The 16,818-nt window shown below is 37.5% G+C and overlaps 4 protein-coding genes across 4 annotated transcripts in view; 1 reads left to right on the top strand and 3 right to left on the bottom strand.

Annotated features, from left to right (window-relative positions):
• The window catches only part of LOC108047382 (synaptotagmin-5), a 68,648-nt gene extending 52,876 nt beyond the window's left edge, over positions 1-15,772 (bottom strand). The window contains exon 1 of the mRNA XM_044461535.1: positions 15,132-15,772. The gene's annotated coding sequence lies outside the window, so the exon portion shown is untranslated. The remainder of the gene's footprint in view (positions 1-15,131) is intronic.
• Positions 4,217-4,963, bottom strand: LOC108047305 (glutamic acid-rich protein). The gene is made up of 2 exons (XM_044461636.1): positions 4,952-4,963; positions 4,217-4,601 (listed from the first exon to the last, which is right to left on the bottom strand). Exons 1-2 carry the CDS (start codon positions 4,961-4,963, stop codon positions 4,320-4,322), a joined length of 294 nt encoding a protein of 97 aa, XP_044317571.1. The 3' UTR covers positions 4,217-4,319.
• On the top strand, positions 5,420-6,257 carry LOC108045955 (acidic leucine-rich nuclear phosphoprotein 32 family member E). The gene has a single exon (XM_017125447.2). It carries the CDS (start codon positions 5,473-5,475, stop codon positions 6,127-6,129), a length of 657 nt encoding a protein of 218 aa, XP_016980936.2. The 5' UTR covers positions 5,420-5,472; the 3' UTR covers positions 6,130-6,257.
• Positions 11,446-12,834, bottom strand: LOC108045953. Its single transcript, XM_017125445.2, has one exon. The coding sequence runs from the start codon at positions 12,095-12,097 to the stop codon at positions 11,516-11,518; it is 582 nt and encodes a 193-aa protein (XP_016980934.1). The 5' UTR covers positions 12,098-12,834; the 3' UTR covers positions 11,446-11,515.
• Positions 15,773-16,818: the final 1,046 nt, after the last annotated feature.

Here is a 16,818-nt window from a genome sequence, read left to right on the forward strand (position 1 = left end):
TGCCTTTTATATGCAAATTTGTTTGCTTTACAATTTTCTGTTTGCAAACTGTGCAATGACTGCACTCTATTTAGTAAGCCAATATTTGAAATATAAGGAGCAAATATTTAATCGATTTAACATCTAATGGACTATACTATTTAGTACCCCTCATTTAAAAAAAATATTTTTATCATTTCAAACTATGAAAATAATCCTTTTATAATCCATTATCGATTAAGTAAACAAGAAAGGAAAGCTAACTTCGGGCGGAGCCGAAGTTGAAATACCCTTGCAGAATATTCTGCAAATTATATTCTCCAAAATTATTCATATGATGCATTCTTAATACTCATACAAAATCCCACCTTCCTAACTTTAAAAACACCAAAGTTATGGCATTTCCAATCGTTCAGTTATATGGCAGCTATAAGATATAGTCGGCCGATCCTTATGAAATTTGGTAGGTCGGATTGATTAGCCAAAAAAAAAATCTCAACTTTCTAACTTTAAAAACACCAAAGTTATGGCATTTCCGATCGTTCAGTTATATGGCAGCTATATGATATAGTGGCCCGATCCGGCTCGTTCCGACTTATATACTACCTGCAATAGAAAGACAACTTTTGGGAAAGTTTCAAGCAGATAGCTTTAAAACTGAGGGACTAGTTTGCGTAGAAACGGACGGACAGACGGACGGACAGACGGACATGTCTAGATCGACTCTCCTGGTGATGCTGATCAAGAATATATATACTTTATAGGGTCGGAAATGACTGAAATTATAATACCCTCTGCAATGGTATAATAAGAAAGGAGAGCTAACTTCGGGCGGAGCCGAAGTTGATATACCCTTTACAGAATGTTCTGTAAATTATATTTTCCAAAATTATTCATATGATGCATTCTAAATACTTATAAAAAATCCCTACTTCCTAACTTTAAAAACACCAAAGGATATAGTCGGCCAATCTTTATGAAATTTGGTAGGTCGGATTGAATTGCCAAAAACAAAACCCATAAAAAATCCCAACTTCCCAACTTTTCAAATACCAAAGTTATGGCTTTTCCGATCAATCAGTTATATGGCGGCTATAGGATATAGTCGGCCGATCCCGCCCGTTCCGATTTATATACTGCGTGTAAAGGACCGAAGTGTGTCTGCAAAGTATCAATTCGATATCTTTTAAACTGAGAGACTAGTTCGCGTAGAAACAGACAGACGGACAGACGGATATGCTTATTTCAACTCAGGACGCGATCCTGATCAAGAATATATACACTTTATAGGGTCGAAGATGTCTCCTTCACTGCGTTGCACTCTTTTGACCAAAATTATAATACCCTCTGCAAGGGTATAAAAATATAAGCAATTTTGAGTACTTTTAAATATGTGCGAAATCAAAGTCCATATCAGCATGTAGATTCGCTTAAATAAAATTCAATTAGCTGAAAACCGTTCTTTGTACTTTTCGAATTTTCTTTTTAAAGTAGATAGAAGAGGCTATAAGTTGAGAAGGGGCAAGACCAAAAAGGAATAAAGCAATACAAATAATTAAAGTAAAACTAAGATTAATATAACATTTTATTAATTTTTGTCGTAATACTGACAAATAAACTTCCGTCTTTTGTTGCAGTCCCAATCGTTAATTTTGCCATGATAAATCTTAACACAGTCTTCGTCGTTCCAATTGTTAGGTTCTCCACGGGCCCAATCCAAAAATTGTGCTTTCTTGCCAGAGGCCACTTATACAAACTCGTTCTCCTTTTCCCGATCGTTAATGCCTATCCAAAATTGGTCAAAATTCCTGTCGAAAAAGGTCATTTGATCTATAAGTTTTTGCATTTCTTCTATGTTTTCGTAGTCCGCCAAGTGGCCGCCCAAACTACGGCAATGAGCTTCAGCATCAATCCATGTTTTATACATATGAATGATTTGCCACTTTTTCGACCCGATTGGCTTTGTTTCTTCTGGATTTTTGTCCATCATTGATTTGGTTTCTTGTTGCTTTCTGTCCCAAACGATTGCCATAGTGGTAAACTGGTTCCCCAGATCAGCTAGCTCATCAATCAGAGGGTTAAGCGCGGCTTGGCCCCGCACTGAGTCGGAGCGTCTGTAAGGACGCAAACTGAAGACGGATGTCCTTGGGATCCTACCAGGACCAAACCATTGCAAACCATTGCTGCCGACAACAAAAATAACTCAGCTAGCTTAGGCATTTTTAAAATATTTTCGACGTTTCAAGTCGAGAGCTTATATTGTACTAATTCTGCACTAGCTTTGCCGACCGAAAAAGAGCCCTACGGTCTTCCCGATAAGAAATTACCATATATTCTGAAACATATTTTGTGCCCCTTTTTAACGAAAAAATGGGTATATTTTTTTTGGACGTAAGTATGTTAGTTGAACCATCTGGATATTAAATAGAAAACAAGAAAGGAAAGCAAACTTCGGGCGGAGCCGAAGTTGATATACCCTTGCAGAATATTCTGTAAATTATATTCTCCAAAATTTATATGATGCATTCTTAATACTCATAAAAAAACCCAACTTCCCAACTTTAAAAACACCAAAGTTATGGCATTTCCAATCGTTCAGTTATATGGCAGCTATAAGATATAGTCGGCCGATCTTTATGAAATTTGGTAGGTCAGACTGATTGGCCAAACATAAAACCCATAGAAAATCACAACTTCCTAACTTTAAAAACACCAAAGTTATGGCATTTCCGATCGTTCAGTTATATGACAGCTATATGATATAGTGGCCCGATACGGCTCGTTCCAACTTATATACTACCTGCAATAGAAAGACAACTTTTGGGAAAGTTTCAAGCAGATAGCTTCAAAACTGAGGGACTAGTTTGCGTAGAAACGGACGGACGGACAGACGGACAAACGGACAGACGGACAGACGGGCGGACAGACGGACATGGCTAGATCGACTCTCCTGGTGATGCTGATCAAGAATATATATACTTTATAGGGTCGGAAATGTCTCCTTCACTGCGTTGCAAACTTTTGACTGAAATTATAATACCCTCTGCAAGGGTATAATAAATAGAGTACCGCACTTCTTACACCGATATTTGCAAAACTTCCGAAGACAATTTAAAGGCTAAGATATTACTAAAAACCGTACACTTGGCACTAATTTGTTCCATGTATCAGGAACAAATTAGTGCCAAGTGTAAGGTTTTTAAGTAAATCTTTAACTTGATATTACCAATTTTAATATCTTGATATAATTTTTTAATTGCCAGGATACATTTTGGTAGGGACAGTATGTAATGGGGTTCAGCTCGTTCATATCTTTTGTGCCTTGTACTTCCGTGCTTTTATTTTGCCATAAAATATAAGGAATTCTCTGCTTCCCGGATTAACTTATCAAAATTCACATTTAGCATTCTAATATTTTGCATTTGTTGTGGCCGTGGTATTTCCTGGGAGAGATAAGCATTTCAAGCCGAAAAATGAATCAGCAAAACTTAAATTTTTTCAAGAAACCAAAAAAAATTCAACAAATGAAAAAAATTCAGAAATTAATTTAATAAGAAATAAAGCAGACTTCGGCAAGCCGAAGTTTATATACCCTTGCAGTTATTACAAATCGACTACATTTCGATTTGTATGCCTTTATTACTAAAATAATGATTCTTTGGCAGCTATATGATATTGTTGTCCGATTTTAATTTAATTAAACCCGTAATTCTATAATACTTAAATTATACCAAATTCTAAAGAACAACAAAAAAAATTAAAAACAACAAAGTTATAATTTTTTTGAATTTGTTTTCCAATTGTTCTTATGGGAGTTATATGATATAGTCGCCCGATCCGGCTCGTTCCGACTTATACACTACCTGCAATAGAAAGAAAACTTTTCGGAAAGTTTTAAGCAAATAGCTTTAAAACTGAGGGACTAGTATGCGTAGAAACGGACGGACGGACAGACGGACAGATAGACTGACATGGCTAGATCGACTCTCCTGGTGATGCTGAACAAGAATATATATCCCTTATAGGGTCGGAAATGTCTCCTTCACTGCGTTGCAAACTGGTGACTAAAATGGGTATAAAACAAGGGTATAAAAACAAAGTTTCTTAAATTTTTTCAAGGTACACAAATAAATATATATGTAAAAAACATTTATTATGATTATTTTTTATTTTCAGAGTTTAACGTATTTGTTTAAAAATATAAAAACATTGGCTAAAGATGGCTTATAAAGTTTGTTTAATTATGTGAACAGTTGTTTAAACTTCTAACAAAAGGTATAAAACGGGTAAGCTAAATCAACAAATGGATGGGTAGAGGTCGGTATAAATTCTCAGTACAACTACTCGATGTCTTCCTCATTTTGGCTGCTTTCGTCGCGTTCTTCTTCAACATCTTTCTTTGGTTCATCCTGTGATCCAGAGGCATCTAAATCATCCTGGGACTTGGAAGTATCTGCTTCCTGATCGTCTTCCTCATCCTCTTCAAAGTTTTCCTTCTCATCTGCAATTCCTTTATCCTCATCTTCGTCGTTCAATTCATCAATATCGACGGGATTGGCGGAAACTGTGGCCAAAAGCACACATCCAAAGAGGGCAAGCAGCAACCAAGCACGCAAGTTCTTCTAATTCAGTTATAAACTGAGTCCTTCATAATTCGCTTTTATAGCTATTTGTTTATTAGTCAAAAATATAAGCCGGCATTGGCAAAAATTTATATGGCCTATTTATTGTTTACCCAGCGACAGCTGTGTCCTTAGTTTGGCCAACGGACCTGTGGAACCTTATAAGAGTACAGTGGAATTTGATTTCCTAAAGATGATAAATTATAAATTTTGAAACACTCTTAAATGATTTGAAAGAAGTATTGAAACCGTTATAAAATATGTATATTAATTCCAATATTTTTATTTCCTTAAAACGTATTTCAATGCCTAATATTCCCAAAATTCCCAATTTAAAGTTAATCACTCACATAAGGTTGCATGGAGATTTTTGTGAAAAAATTGAAGCCTTTGGAAACCCCTCAAAAGCACAAATTTATTTATTTCAAAAGTGATTCAATTTTAAATTTGAAAACTTGAAACATTGATGGTACCAAATTTCGGGTTGGAAAAAAACACAGTAACTTTTCAGAGTATGTATGGTTAAAAAACAAAAACCTAACTATATTAACTGTTAATACTTATTTTGAATTGCCTACTACAAACTTAGCTTATGATTCAGAACATATTGTTGAGGTGCTTAGTTCCTTTTCCTCGAATCAACTTGATATTTACACATGTGCTTAGCCTCATTTTTGGGGTAAACGAAGAACAAAATGTTTTACTACCAGAAAACTACATAGATTGTATAACCTTGGTGATTGTTAGCATAGTGTAACCATGTCACGATCAATCGCTCAATTTGAACCAGTTGTCAAAGATATAAAAACAAAGTCAAACGAGTGGGAAATCATAGTCTCAGTTGCACTCAGCCAATCTAGTTTTGCGAATCATGCGCTCCATATCTTTTGTCGTTGTGATCTTTGCCGGAATCCTGGCCTACAGCAATGCAGCTCCCCAGCTGAATTTGGGTTGGCTGCAGGCGCTCCTGGCGGAGGCTGGTCAAAGGAACACGACGGTTGAATTCGGAAACAACACGGTGATCATTTCGGGAGTGTCCAATGCCGTTGCCAACAGCAATGAAGGAACCATCCGTCCGACTCCCCCATCGAACCAATGGAATTATGAAGGATATAACCAATGGTATAACTACAGGTATCCCTACAACTATAACGGATTCTATCGCATAGTTCCCACTGTCAATGGAAAGATCGTCGATGAATCCCAAGAGATTTCCCATGAGGTTTCCCATGATCTAAGTGACGAGGAGTCTGGTGAGGATCAAGTTCACCAGGAGGATCAAACCGAAGAAGACCCAGAGGATGAGGCTGAACTCTCAGAGGATGAGCTCGACGAGGAAGATGAGGAGGAGGCGGAAGATAGGCCGCAGGACGAGTCCGAGGAGGCTGCCGCTGAAGAAACTGAATATGAGGATGAACAGAAGGATCCCGAGGAAGAGGCTGCTGACCAGGATTTGGAAGCCCTCGAGAAAGAGCTGGCCGATAAAGAAGCCGAACAAGACATTAGCCATATGAATACAAATCACTGACAATCAGCAAAATAGTCTTCACAAAACTGCAACATTTAAAAACTTTCATGACCAAAAACAACATGTAACACATTTCATTACATAGTTTTGGGATCATTCTTAATAAAAAACGACTATACAAGACAAAACTCAATCTTTTTTTGCAGCATAATTTTAGATGGCAAGACTAAAAGTATCTTCTGGATCGTTAATTTAAGTTAAGAAATTTTATTTTTTTACTGGTTACCTTAAAAACATTGGTAACAGACATAAGTTCGCAAAAATAAATATGGAATGTAATAAAATAAAAAGTTAAAAAATATATTTTTTATTAATTACAAATCAAATTGTTAACCAATTAAATAATGTACCTAATCTTTCAAGACTTCTCTTTGAAGCTTGTTTAAGAGTTAAAAACTGGAGTCGTTAACTTAAGTTGCTTATTTGCGTGCGGTCCCAACAAAGTGTAATGATGTTTATTTGAATGCACAATCTGCGGAAAATCAAGGGAAAAGTGAAAACAGTTACTGTTGGGTCGCTCAGATTCCATTTGGGAACCCAAGGACAAGGACAGCCTTTGACAACTTCTGCGCAATTGTAAACATTTCGAGCAGGTGGCTAAAAGGAAAGTGTTGTTGCCAACGGAGGAGTCAACAGGATGGTGGTGGCACGGCAGTCAGGTGCTCGGTTAACAAAGCGAATTGCATTATAATGCGGCGCGTGTTTGTAATTTTTAATGCCGACAATGAGATTAGTTGGTCGGTGGTTGGACATGGCGTTGGCTTAAACGGCATTCACATGCGCTTAACTCGATTGCCGTCGCTGGTCGAGAGTGTTTCGGCCATGTTTCACGTCGCCCATTTGCCTACGCCACCCCCAACCCCCAACCCACAGCTCAATGCCAATCAATGTCACGCACATAGATACTCGGTCACACTCACACCCCCACACACTCACCGATTCGAAGGGACATTCACGCACGCATTCCCCTGACAGGCGTCCGTAAGGACTTAATCATAATTTGATTCAAGTTCGACTTGGCCTCGTGCCACTGAACGGAAATCGTAGCATACATTTCAGCGCGCTATAAATAGGTTCTCAAAGAATTCGCTCCCCTGAGGTAGCTTAGGAATTTAAGGCAAACCTGACATAATTGGCATTCTTTTTCAATTATGCGGCATCAAGTTTGCTTAATTGAAGAATTTTCATTGGCCCAAATGGGATTAGGTGCACACCCTTACATTTGAAATGGATTAAAACAGTTCATATGCACCAAATTTAAAGTAGGGTCACGGGACTTCAAATTTCTACGGAGGGGGTTACATTTTTTGATTGCAAATTTGTTCTTTGTTGTTTTAAAACCAGTGCAAAGACTTTAAGTAAAATATTATAAAAGTTAATTTGGAAAGCATGTAATTTTTGTAATGTAATTGAAAAGAGCAGTTAGTAAAGAAAGAAAATAGAACATCTTAAATCAAGTATTAGTGTAAATACTAATCTTTTTTTACAAATCCCTTTACCTTTTATGACTTTCAGAATAAAGCATCAAGACTAATTTGCTTAAACATATTTATAATAAGTTTCTTAAAAGGTATTACATATACTAATTCCCAAATAAATATTTTAATGCATCATTAAAAATAACACTTTATACATGTTCATGTTTTTTGTCTGAACTTTATTTACAATTAATCAGAAAGCTCTATATATTTAATTATATGTGACATCCTTTGTAAGACTTTCATTATAATTCTCTACAGCAACGATAAATCAATTCAAAAGGTACGTCTAATTAAATGCGACCCTCAATTGAATTTCAATTGAATAAAGCTAAACGCAAGCGAATGGAATTCAATATAATGACATTAATTCCGCTCGGACCTTATTTAATTAAAATAGAAACCTTTTATTGATCAACGGCGCAGCTTAAACCACAATATGAAGACAAAGGGATATAAGCCACGGGAAGCGGCCATTTCCTTTGCTGACTCAGTGACCCAACCTAGGAGACAATTGCTCCATTTCTATATGGCTTGGTCAACAGTCCGTGCACCACATATTCACGTCCATTACACTTGACCCCATCGCAACCTCTCTGACCCCCTTTTAACCCTCCGATACCCCACTTACCCCCTTGCGAACCGATGGCATTCTTGCAGCCTGTACGTTTCGGGTTCAAAGTAATTCGCTTTATGACTGTGATTGCAATCGATTCCTTAGCCCAGTTAATGTTCGCCCATGTCGACTGACCCCGTTCGATTGACGGCGACCTTGCCCCAACTGCTGCCAATTAAAGTAATTCTCTTGGTGGTCCCACAATTTCAGCCAATTATCTAAAATTGAGCAGGAGAATATTTATTTTTTTGAAGCAATTTTCTATTTAATTTTGTAAACCTAAGAAAACAGTTTAGTGCCCCTAAATATTTAATCCTTATTGAATAAAATCGAACCAGCATATTAAAAACCAATATATATTTTTAAGCAAAGAATATAATAAAATTGATTGCCCACAAAAACAAAATGTTCGTTATATTAGTAAGTTGAGCACTTGCTAACCATTTTCCAAAGAAACAAAAAGTTATTTTGTTCAAAAAGTTCAATAACCAAATAGTCAAATAGTCTGAATTTTCATTATATTTCACATGCTTTATTATTGCTTCGATTCTATAAATAATTATTAACTATTAGTATAGTTGAATATAACTACAAATAATTTTGCAACATAAAATATATTACTTTTTTGACGCATAATTCCAGAAATTTTTTATTGCGACCTTTGCCAGGTCAAATTATTGAAATTGTCGCACAATTGCTATAATTCTTGTTGACACAGTTGACATGTTTTGGTCAATTTGCAACGACAAGGACCCCCCTGCGCGGTAATTTGCATACAAAAAATTACGAAACTTTGTCTAGTCCCGTGGGGAGTCGGGACCCCTCTGCGCCGGAGTATAAGGCATGTGTTGGCTTTAAATTATTATTTGTTGATTTTGCGGGTTCGCAGCACACTACTGGATGTCAGGCAAATACAAAGAGGAAAGCCTTTGTGGTTGGTTTATCAATGTTAGAAGGCATCATTTTACTGACAACTAGAATTTTATTCAAGCTTGCAATAAAATAAAGTCCGTACAAAATATTACACCAGCAATAAAACTAGACACAAAACCAAACGAAAGTGGCAAATTAGTATCATTCTTATGTTCTACTTTTAAAGCCCCAACCAATAATGTTTTTGACCAAGAAAATACCAAGGATACCCAGTGTTTACTTACAAAGTACCTAACATAACTCTAACTTAGCCTTCCCTTTATCAAACAGACATCCCATAACTGCGTTCATCTCCTGGGCAATCATTTCCTTAGACGTCGGGCGCTAATTTCTGTTTGCTTATAGGCCACACTTTCCCGATACTACTAGACCACTACCCTGCTCCTACAAATAAATACGACCCGTGGCTGCTCATGTGAAAACAGAAGTGTTCCCAATTGTTATGTCAATGATGGTGATGGCTGAGCTCTCATCAAGTCGGCTGAATGTCAGGACATCAGTGCCAGAAATCGCACAGCAAAAGGAAAAGAGAATTATTTGATAGCAGGATGCGCATAAAGAGCAATAAACCATTTCGACCAGTGTACACATATGCTGTCATGTGCCGGGGATTATTAGGGGCCAGCTCTCATATCTGATGTTTATTCATTACGTTCAGCTTATTAAGCCCACCATTGTGATTAGAATGAAGAAATAAAGCTTAGCAAGGTTCAGTGTGCTATCTTTTTTATTGGTTAAACATATCTTACATTTATTGTAGTTATTTAATATATAATAGTAGCATATATATTTTTTAATCGCCCCTTAAAAATATTAACCTAATAACTTAGCAAATCAAAAACCAACACAGGCTTTTTCACACCAAATGTTGAAATAAATGATACCAGTTTAAAACTTTACAAACCAGCTTTTAACTGAGAAATAGCTACATATGCTGACAATACTGACCAGGTCAAGGTTTTTTATTAGATCCAAAAATAGAGAGGTCTTTTACAACTCAACTTTTGGCATTTACATGTCTAATTGATGCAATTAAGCGAAACTGCAGAAGAAAGTACCCGCTGCATTCGACGTGAACTTTCATGGGCATTAATTCATTTGCATAGCCCAAAGCTCTTGGTGTGAAAGCGCTCATGAAAATAGGGGCTGGGATTTAAGGGGAGGATTCTGGGGACCGGAGAGGGAGTGGTCCGCTGGCGCCAGACCCTAAGTCCCGGCCAAAACCCTAAAAATAAACATGGAGCAGAAAGCACGTCACTACCATCCCAACCCCCACTTTTCCAGCGAGCATAGAAAGTCCCTCAATATGCTCAGATTACATAGGCAAAAACAAAAGAAATTTTTGTATACAAATAAACTGAGAGCAAAAATAACAATAAACCCCTCTTTTTATGTATTTTCCCATTGGTCCCATCGTTTAATGATTCAACAAGTGTGAAAGGGTTTTTTTTTAATCCATCTATCGCGGAACGTAAATTTACATAAAAACCCATCAAATTTCGATGAAAATTGCACCTGAAGTGAGGCGATCCTTGGCCAGGATCCGTTCAAACAATACCTATCCGTGAACGAAAAACGGTCCTTTGATTTTCATTTCTCCTCTCTTCTTCTATCCTCGAATTAACATTTTGATTGGATATTTCAATATTGCGCCATATGGAAGGCTGTTTCCCGACAGCTTTTGTCCGGGTTTGGGGCTGGTCAGAACTGGTGGCCCTGCCATGTCCGTGCTGGTGGATTGCGCACCTTTAATGGCCCACTGAGCTCTGTGTTTGCACTCTACTCAATACCTCAAACAGAGTATATAATATACGCTGTGATAAGATAGCAGGGCACTCGTTCTGGTTCGGGGACTAAAGTGGCCATAAATTAACACTTAACTTTGGCACAAGTCCTGAATCACAGGGGTTATCTTCTAACTCTAAAATCAACAATATAAAAGTATTTCATTTTTTGGGGTTCTAAAAACTGTTGCTGAAACCTAAGCTATTACACTTTTCTGCGGCACTTTCAAAGTAATCATTTTTCCTATGAACTAAACTTACTTGTTATTACTATGCTGCCTATATATAATCTCTTTCAAACATTTTAAATTCTTAAAATATTGCACTACTTTAAACTCGGATTAATTTTTTATAAATTTTAAACATTCACATTATCATCAAAATCTAAAATCGAAAAAAATTTTAAATTGATTTAAACATTCTTTTTATTTCCAACAACAGGATTACTGGAAACTAAACTTTTAAATACTATCCGACCCAACTTCCCTTTTTAAAAATTCAATGATTTGCTCAATATGTACATAACTTTATTAGAAGTTCATCCCATTTGCTGCTCAGTTCTCCTGGGTGGTGAACTAGTACTCGGCAGGATCAGCCACCACATCGGGGACAACGGCGGCATCCTCACCAGCTTGGTCACCGTTCACAGTGGTGGTGGTTGTGGTGGTGGAGGAGGATGAGGACGAGGCTTCGGGTGCGGATGCCACGACGGGCGTCACGACTGGCGTCACGACGGACTTAACCAATCGACGTCTAGGCAGATAGGGAGTTCCGTAATCGAGGTAGTTGTTGTTCCAGTAGCGAGGACTGTTCCAGGCTTGGGGATACCAGCCACCAGAGGATGCTCCATAATCGGGCCAGTAGCTGGGATAGTAGGGCAGAGTCGAAACTTGCGGCAGGATGTTCGGGGTTTCCACATCAGCAGCCACATCGACAGCCGGAACAATACCGGCACTCTTTACCAGCACAGATGGAACAATTCCGGCAGTACTCGCCAGCAGATCGGACGAAACAATTCCGGCATTCTTCACCAGCACGGAAGGGGGCTGCACCGCCAGCTTTAACTGAGCGGAGCGACCTAATCTTCCGCGAAGGGACAACTGGCCAGAGGACACTGCCACCAAACTGACACAAAGCAGAGCAACGAACAGACGCATTTTTCCAAGCGAACAACCTCTTTCAACTGGCTTTTGGTGTCCCGTGATCCCCCATTTATAGAGCTCCTCTTTTTGGGGTGTTATTTACTTTTCATTTTTAATCACTTCAAATATTGATTCAACTAAATTTCGTTTCTAAGAATCCGTGCAAATTATTTAACCACGTTTGCGTAGTTGCATGTTTATTTAGCTGGGTTTCTCTGTGGTCGGGGATTTGAATAGTTGTCATTAGCGGCTTGCCAGCAATTTTGGTTGTTTGAGGTCTCCATCTGTTCTATTGTTTCACACAATTCGGCAATTAAAATGTCTTCCATTTGAGCTTTCGGAGTATCCGGGTTTTTACTTAGGAGTGAAGAAAGACGTTTGAATAACGTAAACAACGAGGTTGAGTGAAAGACGTTGTTAAACAGTTTTTTTAGATTTTCTTGCCTAATACATTTTATTGATTGCACCTTTTTATAACACTTTTAAATCGTAAAACTACTTATTTTAAATTTTTACAAAATTGTCATTGCAATTAATAATTTAATATCATTATTTGAAGTTATATAATTTTGGGTGCTAAGCATTTTTCACTTCATAATTAATATAAATCTAAAACAGATGGGTCGGGATAACTGTCAAAGCTCACTGTTTTCTCCACCTGAAGCAAAAACTCCTCATCAGGAATATTATTTCCTTTAATTGATGCAAATAGCGCCACCCAGAAAAACACAACCAAAATTAGGAAATGCATCTTCTCGAAATTTAAAACTAAACCCAACTAAAGTTGCAAAGCTGGTTTATATATGGGAAGCCCACAATAAATTATGCCAGCTTAAAGCTAAACTAAAACTAAATGGCAATTTTAAAGGCTAATGAGAGCAGCTGGCCATAAGATGGTGGCCATAAACTAGCCAATTATAAATAAATGAGAGCTGTTGGGAAAGCGGATTACGAATGGTTGAATATGGAGCATTTCCATATGCCCACTTCCCAGCAGAGCTCCAATCAAGCTAATTGCGCGTGCTACACAGGGCAGTCAAAAGGTGGAATTACAAAGAAATGAGTAACACTGCTACCTGTCTGCGGGAAAAGAAAAGCACCCAAAGTCAGGTGGATACACAGCGAAAAGCAAGATAACTTCTGACTTCAATTTATATGTTGGAAAGATTTTGGCCTCATTAGGCATATTTAATTTGAATATCAACATTCATTAATATATTTTATAAAGTATTTGCCCATTAAAAAAATTATTTGATACTTTTACTATTTTTCATCCATATACTAATTATTAATTTGTTGGAAATTAAATGAATGCCAGACAGACGCCAAAGAAGAAAACCGCTAAGCATACGCAACGTGTGCTATCCTTTTGAAAAATATAGATTGAGTAACCATTTTGATATCAAAGCAGCATCAAATTAATTTTAAAACATATTATAATTTTTTTGTGTGTGTAAGCCGTCTTCTTAGCAGACAGCAAATAAATCAGAACTTTTCTCATCGCGCATACGCCATGCATGCCCGTCCTCAAAATGGATTAAGCCGGGGACTTAACCAGGCAGCATAATTAAAAAACTTAAAGCGAGTGCACAAGTGGGGGGAGTGGGAAGCAACAATAATGAACTTGTGTGGCGGCGGGGAAGCATGAAGGATGAAATTTAAGCCCTGGACATGTCAGTGACAAGCTGTCTCGCCATCGACTGGCTGTCTTTGCTCCTGCTCCGCCTTTTCACAGCTCCTTTTCCTTTTCATCGCTTCTCCGCCTGGTGACAGTGAAGCCATCCAAGCATGCCTCCCCATCCCGACACAGGCATCTGTAAAAGTTTGTTGCCTTGGTCAAGTTTTGGCCCCTGGGTTGGACAGAAATTAAGAACTTATAAATTCGAAAATTGCCACAGCAACTTTAACCAATTTGCAGATATCCCTTACCTGTTGACCACATACAGAACTTATTCACACACCCAGAGTGTGTGCCAATGTTTGATGTCATTAGATAGCCAAAAAAATAAAAGGAGCAGTCCCACAATTAGGTCTACAATCCCATGTAACGCCTACTAACTGGCCATGGACAAAAAAACTGCAGAGGCGTAACGAATATGGAGTAAAATTATACATTGAATACCAGTATATTGTTCACAGATAAGGAACCACAATCTTATCAACAAATAACAGATACAGCTAGATACACATGTGCGATAGGGAAGCGAAGCGAAAAGCAAACTTTCACTCTCAGGAAATGCAAAAAAACCAATGAAGGACCCAAATCAAAGAGCTCTTAAACTACTTTGGCCTTTGACCTGGCTAATTTTGCGGTGCTTTCGGCCCACCAGGCAAACAATCACAGATTTAATAAGCCAAGTCCCTGACTGTTGCCAAAAAAAGAGAAATATCAACTTCAATGGTTAATATTCAACAGGCAGACGAGGGCCTTTTGCTTGCCATAAAAAAATTCTGTCTTTGGCTCCTTTAGTGTTTAAATGGCTGGGATTAGGGACCCAACGACGCTTTAAGTGCGAATTTCAAGGCTTTTGCCTGATGCGATTACTTATCAAATTGGATTTCTTCATCGCCTTCCCCATCCTTGCGCCTTTATTTGTTCTGTGTTTGTCGATGGCTTAAAGTGACAGAAACATCTCCCACTTGAAACATTTTCAATTGGAGAATCAAAGTTTAGATATGAATCAAAGAATTGTTGTTTAACTTTTTTAATTGGTTTCAGCCAATTGGTAATTATCAGGGATTCAAGCCCGTTTGAGTTTAAAGAAAAGTGCAAAAAAATTTTTCAAAATAATTGAGTTTTTTTTTGAGCTGATTAGGTTATCAAGAACCATGACAAACTTTAGCTTTTTGACATTTTTTTTACAAGAACATTTTTAATATGAAACTACCGATTGATTAAATTATGGATCATCTGGTTTAAAAAATTGCATTCTAACTTCAAAATTGTAACATACATAACATACCTTAACAAATATTTTTTTAATATATCAAAGTATACTTAATTTTGTTGGTGCAAACCTTAAAGTTAAATTAAATAATTATTCCTTACCTTTCTACCCTTGATTCTTCAAACTCCAGCAGCCTTTTTTAAACAAAAATTAATTGTTTTCAGATGATTTTTCTTGTTTGTTTTACCCAAAATCGGGATAATTAATCATCTCTTTTGGCACAGTTCATTAACATTCAAAAGAAACTTTGAAAACCACTCCTGGCATATGCAAATCAAGCGAAAATTTAACACTCAAGCCGCAATAATCGAATTCACTGAGTTTCTTTTCAAAATATTTTTGATATTTATGCGAAAAGCAATCTATTCAAATGGCAGACGACTGAATCTCATTTTGTCCTAGCACACGCACCTTTTGACGGGAAAACCAAAACAAAACCCGGATCCGCATCCGAATCGAGACCGCTCGCAACCGCAGTAGCACAAATACAGGTTGGATGTAACAGGATGTTGGTAGGACCGCTTGCCACAACGACAGGATAGCCAATGCTAGACGATGCGCCATTCAACGCTACCATATGCTAGCGATTTCTGCCTGTCCACCGCCGATTCTACTGTTGCTGCAGGGAAAGCTCTGCTTTTCCGGCCGTAAGCCTTCGGCCAACTTCGGCTCCGGCCGACGGAAAGCTCCGCGACTCCTTATCAGTGGGCGGTGTGCTGATAACGAGCTGGCCAGCAATTATCAAGGGTATGCCAAAGGATACGTTCACTATTTCAGCGGGTTGGAGAGCCTTGTAGTAAATAAAATCAGAGGGATTTCCATATCAAACTTGCAATATTATTTACTATAATATAAAACTTAGGCAATAAAAAATAATTATTACAACATTTAGAAAAAATATTATACAAGAAATTAATTATTTTGAAATCTTTGAGGTAAACATTTATTGCTTTCTACATATTTTTAAGTTGTTGTACCCATTATGTAAATATATTTTTAAATCACAAAGAGAAATTTTAATTAGCTTTTAATTTTTATTTATCTGTTGTCGAATTGAATATACATTTTACATCAATTTCAATAAACCTTTTTATTATTTATTGGGCCAACAAATAATAATTTAAATCCAGACCAAATCATCATTGTCACAAACTTACTTAATGCGACAACGAACTACCTCCTTAACGAAATTAAAGAGTATTTTCAATTTCCCAGCTTACGTTGGCCGTGGCCTAAAGAGGGTTAAGGGCGGGTGGTTTTTGGAGCGAATCCCTGCTGGACGTGCAAAAACATTGCAGCTTTTGCGTTCATTTGACGAAGAGCCGCCCTGAGGCGAGGTGCTTTACTTTATGTCCGGCTTAGGTGTCCTTGCAGCACTTGACATTTGACCGATCAACCCCTCAAACCTGTTGAGCTAACCGGGCATTGGGAAATTGAAACAGCTGCATCCATTTTGCCCCTTGGCATATTGTTGAAGAACACTTTTTGTTTGGGTCCTTACGCTGTAAGTGCTTATTTACTTTATTCGTAATTTGGGCATATCAAGTATACGCAGTGGGTTTTCACTTCATTATTGTGATTATTTTATGACTCTTGAATTCTATTTTGGGAGCTGCCTCTATGTGAATTTCTTCTTATGTTTCTATTTACCTAAGAGGAATTTCATTGAAATTTAAAACAAAGTCATTTACCTTAATAACTTGAATGAAATCCCACATAAAAAGCTTAGTGTAATGGTTTGTATACTCACTTCCCCATTTTCATTTCCGCATATCCAGTATATGTTAT

The sequence above is a fragment of the Drosophila rhopaloa genome, unplaced genomic scaffold (genome assembly GCF_018152115.1).
Source record: "Drosophila rhopaloa isolate 14029-0021.01 unplaced genomic scaffold, ASM1815211v1 contig_47, whole genome shotgun sequence".
Lineage (NCBI taxonomy): Eukaryota > Metazoa > Arthropoda > Insecta > Diptera > Drosophilidae > Drosophila > Drosophila rhopaloa.

Excerpts from the sequence above, each read along its gene's own strand:
- LOC108045955 (XM_017125447.2), top strand. The coding sequence starts at position 5,473 with ATGCGCTCCATATCTTTTGTCGTTGTGATCTTTGCCGGAATCCTGGCC.
- LOC108045953 (XM_017125445.2), bottom strand. The coding sequence starts at position 12,097 with ATGCGTCTGTTCGTTGCTCTGCTTTGTGTCAGTTTGGTGGCAGTGTCC.